The sequence below is a fragment of the Myotis yumanensis genome, unplaced genomic scaffold (genome assembly GCF_028538775.1).
Source record: "Myotis yumanensis isolate MYYU_CA2020_CCGP unplaced genomic scaffold, mMyoYum1.0.hap1 SCAF_11, whole genome shotgun sequence".
Taxonomy (NCBI): Eukaryota; Metazoa; Chordata; class Mammalia; order Chiroptera; family Vespertilionidae; genus Myotis; species Myotis yumanensis.
The window spans coordinates 37,441,187-37,454,595 of NW_027223762.1; the positions used below are offsets into that span (position 1 = coordinate 37,441,187).

The following is a 13,409-nucleotide window of genomic DNA, read 5'->3' on the forward strand; positions in this document are numbered from 1 at the left end:
CGGAAGCAAGGACACACGAAGCCCTGCTCCATGGTGCGCTCGGGAAGGACCTCCAGCTTTGCTCCCCCTCCCGCTGGCCGCGGCACATTCCCGGCTCCTGCGACAGCCCCCGTGGCCGGCCCGAGCCTTCCGCGGAAGGGTAAGCGGCGCCCTACACGCCTACGGCGCCTGCTTAGGGAGAAGGCGGCAGCGCCCACCAGGGCGTCTACTGTACTGGGCCGGCGAAGCGCCGGAAACCAGACAGAGAGCGTCACTCGGGTGGGCGGTGCCCGTGAAGGCGGAACCGGAGCCGCAGCGGAGGGCGGGGCTTAGGAGCTCCTCCGCTTCCTATTGGACCTGGCCGCTGTTAGTCACGGCCTCCTTCCCGTCCCCACCTTTTCCGCGCTGGCCTTCAGTTAAATGACGGGCGGGGCGGGGCGGGGCCGGGCCAGTGGCGACTTCCGGTAAGGGAAGAGAGTTGCAGCCTAGGAGGGGCTGCCGAGAGGTGGAGGAGGAAAAGGGAAGCTCCGGGCGGCGGCTGCAGTAGGTGCTGGCTGTAGGTTGTCGGGGGCAGCGGCGGCTCTCTCGCAGGCGGACGATGGACAGCCAGGGCAGGAAGGTGGTGGTGTGCGACAACGGCACCGGGGTAAGCTCCCGACGGGGAGGCCGCGGTGGCCCCGGGTCCGGGTGGGGCGCACGGGCCCTGGGCGCACGGGGTTGCGCCCCTGGGCCCTCGAGCGGTCCGGGCCAAGGGGCGCAGGGCAGCCCTTTCCGCCTCCATGGATGTAGGTAGGGAGCGAGGGCCCTGGTCTCCCCGAGCTTATCACCCTCTCATCCATTCGGGTCGGGGCGGCGGGCGAGGCCGGCACTGCACGGGGACCCATGCCTGCTGCCCTGCAGGGGCCGGCTCCACGCCCCACGCTGGGCGATTTGGCTAAAGGGTCGGAGGGTAAAAGACTAGGTTTGTGTGTTCGTGAAGGCTTCGTTCCCCGGGTCGCCGGTGTGTGAAAAGGGGAAAGACCCAGAGGCCTTCCTTTTCCTGTGTAGGTACCGAATGGGAGGCAGGAAACGGGTTTAAAGAAAAAAAAAAAAAAAAAAGGAAGTACTGTCAGTGCAAGCCTCAGCCCTTCAGCAGTTTTGAGGTTTAGTGTTTTTTTTCTTTTTGAGGGAAGTAGAGGCCAGATCGGAGTGCATACTTCACTTTTTGTTCTGCATGCCGGGAATTTTGCCCACGGCGGCTCCGCGGAGACCTGCATGTCCCATTGAATGGTCTTGGGACATCCAGACCCTCAAGGGGTCCCAGTGTTAGTTCTGCTGACCTTGCGGGAAGTTCGTCCGCGTTGGCACCTCCCTCCCCCCGGTTTTAATTTTTTTAAATGTTCACCCGGGGATATGCTTTTATTTTATATTATTGATTTTAGAGAGAGGGGAAGGGAGAGGGAGAAACATGGATGTGAGAGAGAGAAAAACATCATGGATTGCCTCCCATTCGCCCCCGGGATCAAACCCGAAACTTGGGTAGGTGCCCTGACCGGCATTCAACAGAGACCCTTCGGTGCACGGACGCTCCAACCAACTGAGCCACACTGGCCAGGACCCCCCGTTTTTGTCCTTAGGTACAGATTACAGATAATGTTAGTCTTTAAGATTCTAAAACGCAAATAATTGTAAAAATCGGAGTAAAACACTGATTAAGAAATTATTTGAAAGCTGTTTCTTTCAAACGCTCCCCCTCCCCCCTTAAAAATGTATTTTGGGCAGCCAGGATAGCAAATTAGAAGACAGAAATGCTACTTACTTTGGATGAGTTCCATAGAGGTAATTTTCTCTTACATTACAGTGATGTCTAACCATTTTAGAGTTGCATATTTTGTGACTTTTCTCCCCCTTCTTCCATAAATGTGACATATGAATTAAAAAAGATTTTACGTGAACTTTCTAATTGGATTGTTGAGGAGGGGAAAAGACCTAATATTCACTGCCATAATACTTCCCTTGATGGAATTTGTTACAGACTTTTACAAGTAGTAATTATACTAGCTTTATCTGAACTTAGTTAAAAATGGTCTTGAGTAATAAGGGTGTTATCATATAATGGGATATCATACAAAATGAAATACTTAAAAAAAGAGGCAGATCTACTGCTGTGGAAAGTTGTCTAGATTTATTGTTAAGTTAAAAAATGATCCAGTTATGTGAGTGTTCTTTATTAAAAATACTTATATGTTCACAGACTTGTGTGTGTATATGAAAGTTTTGGAGGGATACATAAAAAAATGTTCATAGTGATTACCTGTGAGACTAGGGATAACGGAGTGAGGGAAGATAAGGACTTCATGACTCTTTTTAATTATTGGGAAAATGTTCTTTGTGTTTTTAACAAGACGTACTGTTAAATTATCTTTAAACAAAAGAAACTATAAACATTTGTTTTATAGTTAAAACTCAGTTAAAGGTACCTTTTAAGAGATATTAGTCTCAAGTTGACCTCTATATAAACAAAGCTTTAAAAATTGAATTTAAAGCATTTTGTTTTGTGAATATGCCAGATAATTCTCTTTAGAAATCTGAGCCATTTATGTTTTAATGGATTCCTCTTTTTCTTTTTTAATTTTTAGAGTGGAAGGAAGGGGGCCGGGGAGAGACAGAGAGAGAGAAACATTGGTTATAGAGACATATTGCTTCCTGCACGCCCGACCAGGGCTGGGGCGATGGAGCTTGCAACTGAGGTATGGGCCCTTGACCGGAATCGAACCTGGGACCCTTCAGTCCACTGAGCCAAATCAGCTAGGGCTGGATTCCTCTTTTTTAGGGGGGAGGGGTGATTCCTCTTTTTTGAAGGCTAATGAACCCTGTATTTGTAATGAGTTTTGTGATAATTAGAATAGGGATGTTAACTGTGAGCTCATTAAAGAAAAATTTGTTTTTAAGTTATGAGAGAGAGAAGGAGAGAGAGAGAGAGAGAGAGAGAGAGATGATATCAATGGGCTGCCTCCAGCACGCATCTGGACCACCAGGGTTTGAACCTGCAACCTGGGTATGTGCCCTGACCAGGAATCAAACCTGCACCTTTTGGTGTATGGGACAACACTCCAACTGAGCTACACCGGCCAGGGCCATGAGCTCATTTTTATGTTACTATTTCATTAGTTTAGCTATGTTAGGAAGCTAGTTATATATTGTTGATTAGTCTTATTCTAATTAATAATTTAAGGATCTTGTTCTTTAAGAGAAAAGATCAGTTACTATTACCTACATAGGAAAAAGTGTAGCTGGTTCAAGTAAAAATATATTTGGTGTTACATTTCTTATTTTTAAATTTTATTCAGATTTTCTATAGACATAATCAACTTCAAATGAAGGGACAGTTCTGATATGTCCCAGTTTCGATTCCAGTCAAGGGCACATGCCTGGGTTGTGGGCTCGATCCCAGTAGGGGGCGTGCAGGAGGCAGCTGTTCGATGATTCTCTCATCATTGATGTTTCTATCTCTTCTTCTCTGAAATCAATAAAAAATATATTTTAAAAAATAATAATAAATAACAATTTAGAAAAATAGAAACCACTTAGATTCTATATTCTTTTCTATAGTCATCTTGATTTTATTTGGTTAGCTGAAGGTATAATGATTTCTTTACAATGATATATTAAACAAGATATTCAAATTTAATTTCTAAAAACTTGTGGAAATAGTTCTTACCCTAAAGCAACTTGCCTCTTACACGTTTTAGGTTTTAAAGTTTTAAGTATAGGCAATTTGAGAAGTTGATGATTTTTTTTAACTCCTCTGGCAGGCCCTAAGTCGAATGCTCTAAGAGTAAGTGAGTTCTTATGCTCACATGCTGACTGTTGGTCCTTGTTCTGCTTCCTCACTAGCCCCCAACCAGTTTCTCACTAGGGCAGCCTAGAGGAGTAAAACTCATCCAATTCTAATGATTTGCTTCATTCTCATAATTGTTCAAACCTACCACCTAAAATAGAGCCACTGAGAGTGGCCAAATAGGTGAAAATCTAGGTATCTGCTTAGGCTTAGATGCCTTTCAAGAGTTCTGCCCAGGCCTCTGGTGTTGTGTATTCTGTTATCAAATTTGGGTGATTTCATCAGCAGTGAGTTAGTTCACCACCCACAATGAAGACACCTGCCTACTATGTGACTGGTAGTTTTTAGGGCCTAGTGATACAAAGTAGCTTATAATGCTAGGATAATTATATTTTCACTAGTGGCCCAGTGCACCTATTCATGCACATATACATTGAAAGGAAAATAATTAGAAGAAATATTTTAATATTGCTATTTTCCCTTTCTCTGTAATGGACACTGGTCGCTGTCTGCTGGGCAATTGGTGGGGCAATTGGGCCCGCTCGCATCTGCCTTGGCCTGGCGCTGCCTGCTCACCTGCTCTACCACCCCACCACAGTCCTGCCCTCGAAGGGCCCGTCAGGGCTGGCAGCACCTCCACTGCCGCCTGCTGCCAGCGCAGCGTTATGGACGCCCACCATGTTCCATGCCGCCCCCTGGTGGTCAGTGCACGTCATAGTGAGCGGTAGAACTTCTGGTTGAGGGGACAATTTGCATATTAGGCTTTTATTATATAGGATTATATAGGATTTATATTCCCATTTATATTTGCATATGGCCTGCTCTATCTGGCTTATGTTAATTTATTTTGTTGAATTCAGAAGTGTTTGGAATAGAAATAAATAAAAAACAAATTTGATTTTCCCTGGTTGATGTGGTTTAGTAGTTAGAGTGTCTGCCCGCACATTGAAGGGTCTTGGGTTTGATTCCTGGTCAAGGGCACTGTACCTGGGTTGCAGTTTCCATCCCTGGTCCTCTTCAGTGCGGGAGGCAGCTAATTGTGTGTGTGTGTGTGTGTGTGTGTGTGTGTGTGTCTCCGTGTCTCCGTCTCTGTCTCCCTCTCTCTCTTTCTCTCTTCCTCCCTCCTCCTTCCCTCCCTCCTTCTCTTCCTTCCACTCTCTAAAAATCAATGGAAAAAATTGGCCCAGGTGAGGATTAAGGGAAAAAACCTCACAACACACACATTTGGTTTTACCTGTAAAATGCTTTGGAATAAATAGAATGAATATTTTGGTTGAGATCAGGATAATCACTATGAAATTAAAGTAATATACCAGTACTATCAGATAAAATTAATAAAGAAAAATACAATAAGTCCAAGAGAAGCTTTATAAATCTGTTTATTTTTTGAGAGGAAAAATACTTTTAGAGCAAATATACAGGAACTCTTTTTTCATCTTTGCTTGAAAGAACATTATAGTGTTCATGTTCTTACCATTTGATGACTCAGTGGGAAGTAAGGGAGCCAGTTTAAACCACAGTGCTATGAAAAGGAAACTATATATGGTAAAAAGCTATTTCTTAAACACAGACTTATTGCACACAATGAGAGAACTAAGTCTCCAAGTCTTAAAATGATTGGAGTGGGGGAGGAATTTCAAGGTTTAAATGATGCTAAGTGAGTAGCTTAGGAAAGAATATCTTCATTTCATCACATCATGGTTTAGATTTAGATTTTTTAAAATACAGACTTTTTTGCAATAAAAGAAATGCTGAATTGTCTGTTAGTTTCTCTTATCGAGAAATAGGTTATTGTAATAATATTCGTGTTATTATAGCTATTTGAAGTAATGTGAAATAGTGCAGTTATTGCCGTTGTGACCAAATTATCTTATACCCTGTAGGAATGCTAACACTAGATTACTATGGCAGCAAATGCTTGCAACAAACTACTTAAGCAGAGTAATTTCATTAACAAGTGAGTGATAGCTTTAATTTGAATTAAAAGCCACATTTTCCTCTTTTGTAAAGCACAGGAATAGCAGGTTTACAATTGTTTTTCTAGTTTCAGGTGGGGAGGGGTTGTCCCAGTTTTTGTCTTCTTACCTCAGGCACTTGGGAAATATTTTGTTCCTTGAAATATATTCAAACAAGAGTTTTAAGATATGAACTACCCATCTGAACAGTTATAGTTAGAAAACATTGAGTGATGTGATTGTTTACAGATTTGCCACGTTGCATGATTCTGAAAGTGAGGCCTGATCATGAGAGGAGAGGCATATCAGCCTTCCCAGGACTTGACTTGTGCCCCATCCGAAGCTCTTCCACCTTCACCTTCTATTATGATTTCGCACTTAAATCATTTGTTTACATTTAATATGCTGATAATGGCTCTCCCAGACTTACCGATTCTTTTTTCAGTCAATTTTATAATTTTCCTTAATACTTTGAGGTAAACATAAGAACTTTATTTACTTTCTATATCTGGAATACATATATAAATTATGATTAATGCTTATATTAGGCTGGTGATCGTGACAAATTTTATTTATGTAGAAATTTCAGTATGGCGAGGACAATAACAGATTCTCTACCCTTCCACAACATTTCAGTTCACATCAAGTGAGCTGGATTTTGACTTAGTTCTGATCGGGGCAGAGCCCAGCATGGCCCTGGCAGGGACAAGGAGTCCCTCCGTCTTTTCCCTCTGAAGGCAGTGAAGACAAAGGAGCTGTGCTCCCCACCAGGAACAGAAGGCAGTGCTGCCATACGCCAAAGAGCAGATTAAAAAAGCCCCAAGTCCAGTCACCTCTAGCTCAACTCATCTTTAAAGCCGGTTCCTAACATATATTGCAACTGGCCTGAACACTTTCCCAGAGCTCCTCCACACACACCAGAGGCCCACATTTTAGAGTGGGGAGGGGCAGGACACAGGAGAGGTTACTCAAAAGTACCCAAATGTAGGCTCCGAAGGGAAGAGAATCACTGCACTAGTGGGTACCAGGTTTCCAGAGCTCTCCTCTCTATCGGGACCACACAGCACCAAGAAGCAGTGGTGACAGTATGTCTAAAGATGGAGTCCTGGAGGGCTGAGAGGCATAACTTGTATTTCTGTGCTGCCAAAAGGTTACAGCTAAAGCTGAAACATTTCTCAGCAGCCTCCCTGCTAACCTTCCCTTCCCCCCTGAAGTTTTTAATGGCATTTTTCTTGCAATGTCTGCTCTTAAAAATAAGACTAAATACTATATTATTGGTATAAGAATTTAAAGACCCTTGGTTCTATTTTCAGGTTTATTGTAGTTGTTAAGTCTGCTAGTATATCAGTTCCTTACGCATAAAATGGAAGTATTAAAGTCAATAATGATATGCCTTCATTGGAGAAGTACACTATCTGAATATGAAATTGTTACCTGATATTACTAAATACATTTATCTAAATATAAAACTGTTAATAGCCCAAAATGCCTAATAAATGTTTATTTTAATATGATGCTAGTCCAGATTCCATTTAATTTTTCCCATTTTGGAAAATGAGTTGCTTAAGTGAATTGCCAGAGATGAATGCAACCGTGCTTTAGAATTAAAACTTTAGCTCTGTTGTTCATTTTCTAACGTTTCTCTATTAAAAATACTTGTTGTTGCCCTGGCTGGGTGGCTTGGGTGGTTCGAGCAATGTCCTGACACACCAAGGTTGTGGGTTAGATTCCCCGGTTAGGGCTCATACATGAATCAACCAATGAATGCATAAATGGGTGGAACAACAAATTAATGTTTCTCTCTCTCCCTCTCCATCTCTAAAATCAATAAATAAGTTTTATGCCCTAACCAGTTTGGCTCAGTGGATAGAGCATCACCCTGTGGACTGAAGGGTCCCAGGTTCGATTCTGGTCAAGGGCATGTACCTTTGTTGCAGACACATCCCCAGTAGGGTGTGTGCAGGAGGCAGCTGATCGATGTTTCTCTCTCATCGATGTTTCTAACTCTCTATCCCTCTCCCTTCCTCTCTGTAAGAAAATCAATAAAATATATTTTAAAAAAATAATAAATAAAATCAATAAATAAGTTTTTTAAAAAGTAGTTGTTGACTGAATTTGTTCATTTCCCTCAATATTACTTTTTTTTAAATTGAATTTTTAGAGGAAAGAGAGAGAAAGATCGAAGTGAGAGCAAAACATCAATTGGCTGCCTCCTGCATGCCTCCCACTGGGGATCCTGCCACCACGCCATCCTGGCATATGCCCTGACTGGGAATTGAATCGGCAATCTTTCAGTACATGGGATGATGCCTAACCACCTGAGCCACACTGGCCAAGGCTCAAATACTTCTTGTGTGACCACTGTGTGCCAGGACCTCTTTGAGGCATCAGGATCTAACATGAATTGCTCAGCTAAGCTCCCTGCTCTCCTGAGGCTTTCTGTGTAGTGAGGGACTTAGGCACTAAGTAATCAGTTTTCCGGTAAATAAACATGAACTCCAGTGGTAGTCAATGCCATAAAGGAAATAAAACAAGATACGATAGATTGGACGACCAGTTTAGATAATTTGAAAGTATCCAGTTTAAAATATTGTATAAATGCAAAGTGGTATTTTTCAGAGATCTATTTTTTTTTAATGTTTTGATTGATTTCAGAGAGAGGAAAGTAGAGGGAGAGAGAAAGAGAGAGAGAGAGAGAGAGAGAGAGAGAGAGAGAGAGACATTGATCGGCTGCCTCCTGAGCCCCCTGTACTGGGAATTGAGCCTGCATCCCGAGCATGTGCCCTCATCAGAAAAGGTATCTGCGACTTCCTGGTTCATGGGATGACGCTCAACCAACTGAGCCACACCAGCCTGGCTCAGATACTGTTTTTAAGTGGATATGGTACATACCTTGACTAACCCACTTTTACTCTCTTCCAGTTTGTGAAATGTGGATATGCAGGCTCTAACTTTCCAGAACACATCTTCCCAGCTTTGGTTGGAAGACCTATTATCAGATCAACCACCAAAGTGGGAAACATTGAAATCAAGGTAATATTTTATTTATTGATAAATGAGGTTCAAAACCTATGAGATGTTCTTTGAATTAAGTGGTTTTAAAATATGCCATGAAAAGCAAAGGGGGAGGGCAGAATTTCTTATATTTTTAATTGATATCAATACCTGAAGAAAGGCATAAAAACTGAAATTAATTTTACCTAACTTTAAGTATGGCTTTGATGCCATTACTCTCTGAATGGAGTAAATCATTTAAGATTTTTATATGAATGTGAATTATTAAAAGAAAGCCTGGCATTTTTACGTTTTTCAGTTCCATATATTTGTCATCATGTATGTTAGTGTTTCCTTGGGACCTTAGACTTTTCCTTTTCATGTTCTCATGGCCTGATCCCCCTACATTTTTATATAGTTAGTCAGGAAAACACAGGGTGTAAATCTTATTGTTTCCTTTTCTCACTAATGTAATAACTGGTTTCCATGATGTGCAGGAGGAAGCGTACAAGTCTTTATGTGGTCTTGCATTATTACCTTACCAGAAAGAGAAAAGAGGGAAGGTTATCATTCCCTATTCACTGTACCTGACACTAGAGACTCAGCATTAAGGATGATGGATTTTTCTCCCATATTAAAGGGATTGGAAATCAAATGGGAGTTATGATATTATAGAAGAAAAAAGAAACAGATCAACCAAAAGGACTGTTGTCACCAATTGACTTAAATTCTTCAGGTGGCCTAGGGGTCAGGTTATACAAAATGCAGTAGAATTTAGGGGCTCTTTCACTGAATTATTTGTGAGCAAGCTAGCATTGTTGGTCTTATCTGGACAGTCTTTGGCAAGACTTCAGTGAACTATTAAGATTATGAGTCACTTGAAACATGAGTTAGGGCGAACCTCTTTGGGACATTTGTTTGAACTTTCTAGTAAGGTGGTAATAGGCAGTAGAGATTTGCTACTTGGTAGCTCTCTGCTCTTGGGATTAGAGTTGAATTAGCAATGAATAAAAATATAAATTGAAACTTAGATTCTTGTTAATTTCTTAAAGCCTTAAAATAGTGAATTATTCTGGCCTCTTGTTATTTTACGGATAGTCATCTTGAGTGTCCCACTCAAGATCAGTGTTTTCATTTTAGGGTCTTTTCTTTTGGGAAATTTATGGGATTCCTTATTCTCTTTTTGTGAATTTTTGTTCTGATTGAATTTGATCTTAAGTAGACTTTGACTTAAAATTTAATTAATAATAGTGAGAAGGATAAATTTTTAAGTGGAGTGGAAAGTCTTTTTATTCAGTATCAGGTTTGTAAAAAAGAATTTTTTAATGTATTTTATGGATATTAACAGTTTTGAGGTATTAAGATATGTCACATATAGCCATTTTTATTCTTCAACATAGGCACAAATTTTAGCTCCCATTTTCTTGCCTTTTTTTTTTTACCCCCTCCCCCATTTTCTTGCTTTTTAAGGCCAACTGATAGAAATGAAACTAGTCAATATACTAATGAGATGTTTTTTACTAAGGAATTCCCCAATAGCATTGCTTGTATGGTTTGCCATTCTGTGTTCTGTTGGCTCAGTACTGTTCAATCTGCTTATTAGTCTTTTAAGTCTTTCAAGTTAAATTGTTCTTCCAGTAAAAGACAGAAACCTATAAAATTTAACTTGACTGCTGGAGCTTGGAAAAACAACCCTAACCTTACTCTCTGCTTGTCCAGCTACACCTTCCCTGTTATCATTTATTTTCCTTAATTAAGGTTCTTAAATTCAGTAATGAATTTAAAGAAACTTAACTTTTTGGAATTCCTCTGTCTAGTGCATTGACTTAGACTTTTTGTGTCTTGTTAGCTAAAATGTGGTGGTAGACTGAAAAAAAAGCACAAAACCTGGAAATTTAAATTGTTTAATGAGTTAATTTTCATTCAGAAGTAATAACTTTCCTTGTTAATTTGGCCCTAATTATTAACTCCGTAAAATATAGTGGTACTGCATCTGACCTCAACCTAATTGTTCTCTATTGCTTGTATGTTTTAAAAATTTCAGTGAGGATTTTATTTAGGCCTTTTCTGACTCTTACTTCTACCTTCTCTCTCTTCACCTTTCTTGACCTGTTGAAGTAGAATAACAAAAAGATGGTAAGTGAGGTTACACACATGCTCTCTGTTTGTTTTCCACTTTTGCTTGGTGGGACAGTAGTTATTGTTTTGTGTCCCTTTAGTATTGGGGAGGGGGGTAGTTCCATATTTTAATTTTAAGTACTTTGATCCTGTACTTTCCTGATTGCATACAATGGACCAAACCAGAACTGATTTACTAACATAGTTTTGAATTGTTTTTCTTGTGTTTCTTATAGATGAATGTTATAATTAAAATGGAATGTGGTGTGCATAATATTAGAAACCAAGTAGTTTTTTATAGGTTATGTGTGATCCAAAAGATTGGGGTGAAGTTGTTACATTTGGATAAATTCACTATATTGATCAATGTCAAATTGAACACTGCCCATCATACATAGCTTGTATATATATATTTGCATCCAGTACAATATCATGTGTTTTTAATAAACAGTAAAATCTTAATATGCAAATGAAATATAGATAGTAAAGAGTGGGGAAATTCCTATACCATCCTTATTGATGAGCAGATTTTATAACATCTGAGGGGAAATAAGTACACGGTGAGTCTTATCAGACTTTTCCATAAACAACAGGTTTCTCCCTAAGTAAACGTGGCACCTTTTTCTTTTGAACTAAAAGCTTCTGGGTACATCCCATACAATTTACTCTTTCATTGTGTTTTTTCAGTGATAGTCTAAATGCTTCTGTAGTAGGTTGTTTTCAAATTTGTTTTTTAATATTTGTAAGCAGCTTTGACAAAGATGAATGATAGGCATTTCCAGTGATATATATTTTAACTAGTAGCAGTAACTTTGTGGAGTTTTCTTTTGATTAAGCAAAAACATTTAAAAGTGGAAATTCTTATATTTATCCTAAATAAAAGATCATGCCTTTTCTTAATATCCTAAGAAAATTTGAGAGGCTATTTGTAGAGAACTGTGTAGACTTAATTTCACAAATATTTTTTAAGGAAATTCCTTCTAGGAACTTAATTGTGGTTTTAAAGTGTTTTTGCTCTATTTTTCAATTTGAGGTGACATTGTTCAAATGATATTTGGCAAATATAACCTATATTGCTTGCTTCTCATAATATATAAATGCTTTTTAAACAGCATCTCTGAACAGTTACTATAATTTTTCATTCTTTCAGGTAATAGGTGATGGTTTAGGCTTGAGGTCCATTAATGAGGTGGGTGGTAAAAATCTGAGGCCTGATCTGACCGCTTATAACTTGATTCTGAGGTATGAGGGCAAGCTTGATAAAACTCTTAAAATTTTTGGTGTTTGGAAGGAGAAATGTTCTAAGGAAAATTATATGTTTAGGATTTGGATACATTTAGGTAGCTTGAGATACTCAAATTTTAAACTAACCTAATAAGTTAAAACTTGTTTTCTTCCATTTTAAATGTTGTCTTTGTTCAGAGGGATGGTAAGATACTTGATGCCAGACATTTCTTTCAGTTAGTCTTGTAGAGTATGTATTTCCTAGATGTAGATACACGAGGCTTTTATTTTTAGTTGGCATTGGGTCTGACATACTTAAGCTCCTATTCTTGCATGGAATGAAAATTAATATTCTGATAAAATTTGTTGAAATGTATTGTGAATGTATATTGATTTATGTAAATTATCTAATTATCTAGTGTAGTACCTTGTACAACACAAAGATATATTCTAAAGGAAAGTAAGTAATAAAATTGTGTATTAAATTATATTTGTTAATGGCCAAAAGTAATATAAGCACTTACAGGTATAAATATCTCCCTTAACATTTTATTAAGAAGTGTTTAAAATATACAGCAAAGTTGAAAAAATTTTATAGTAAAGTCCATATACCCATCACTTAGATCCTGACATTAACATTTGCTATAATATCACATATTTATCCATCTATCCATTCATCAGTCTGTCTTGCTTTTTGATGTATTTCAAAGTATCGGTATACTTCACCCTAAATAATTCAACATACCCATGTAATTAAGTAGAGTTCACAAATATAGGGTTTTAGTGTTGCATTTTCCTATCAGATGATGCTAAATAGTTAATATTGAATATTAAGTTGTGTTAAATTAACTTTATAAAATACTAGTTGCAATACATAAGTTTTAGAGAACATTTCTAGGACCTGCTTTAACTCTCCCCTCCCTTTTTGTTGTTGCTTCAGTGGATTTTGCAGAAACCTTTTGAAAGGTCTCTGCAAAATCATGGTTTTACCTCTGATCCTTAAAAAAATTACTTTTAAACGTTTTAAACTCATATACACAAGTTGTCTTCCAAAAATGTATACATACTTTGAATAATCATAAAGGCAGTGTTTATTATTCTTATAAGAAAAAAACATCAATTGAGCTATCAGCTATTAAAGTATGTATACATTTTTGGGGGACACCCTGTATATTTAAACCTCTGTTTTAAGACTTTAATTTTGCTGTTTCTTTTATTTTCCCCATGTCTTAAACTTAAGGTATTATAGCATATAGTTGCTATGTCTGATGCCAGTTTTTAAAAAATTTGTCAGTACATGTAGAAATTAGGATTATTTA

At 38.9% G+C, this 13,409-nt stretch overlaps 1 protein-coding gene across 2 annotated transcripts in view; it reads left to right on the forward strand.

The window, feature by feature from the left end:
• Positions 1-438: 438 nt before the first annotated feature.
• ACTR2 (actin related protein 2) overlaps positions 439-13,409 on the forward strand; it is a 42,626-nt gene continuing 29,655 nt past the window's right edge. The window contains exons 1-3 of one of the 2 annotated variants that reach the window (XM_070429356.1): positions 439-625; positions 8,677-8,787; positions 10,870-10,884. In XM_070429356.1, coding sequence (XP_070285457.1) covers positions 578-625; positions 8,677-8,787; positions 10,870-10,884 — 174 coding nt within the window. In that variant the 5' untranslated portion in view covers positions 439-577. The remainder of the gene's footprint in view (positions 626-8,676; positions 8,788-10,869; positions 10,885-13,409) is intronic. The other variant, XM_070429357.1, reaches the window with a different exon arrangement.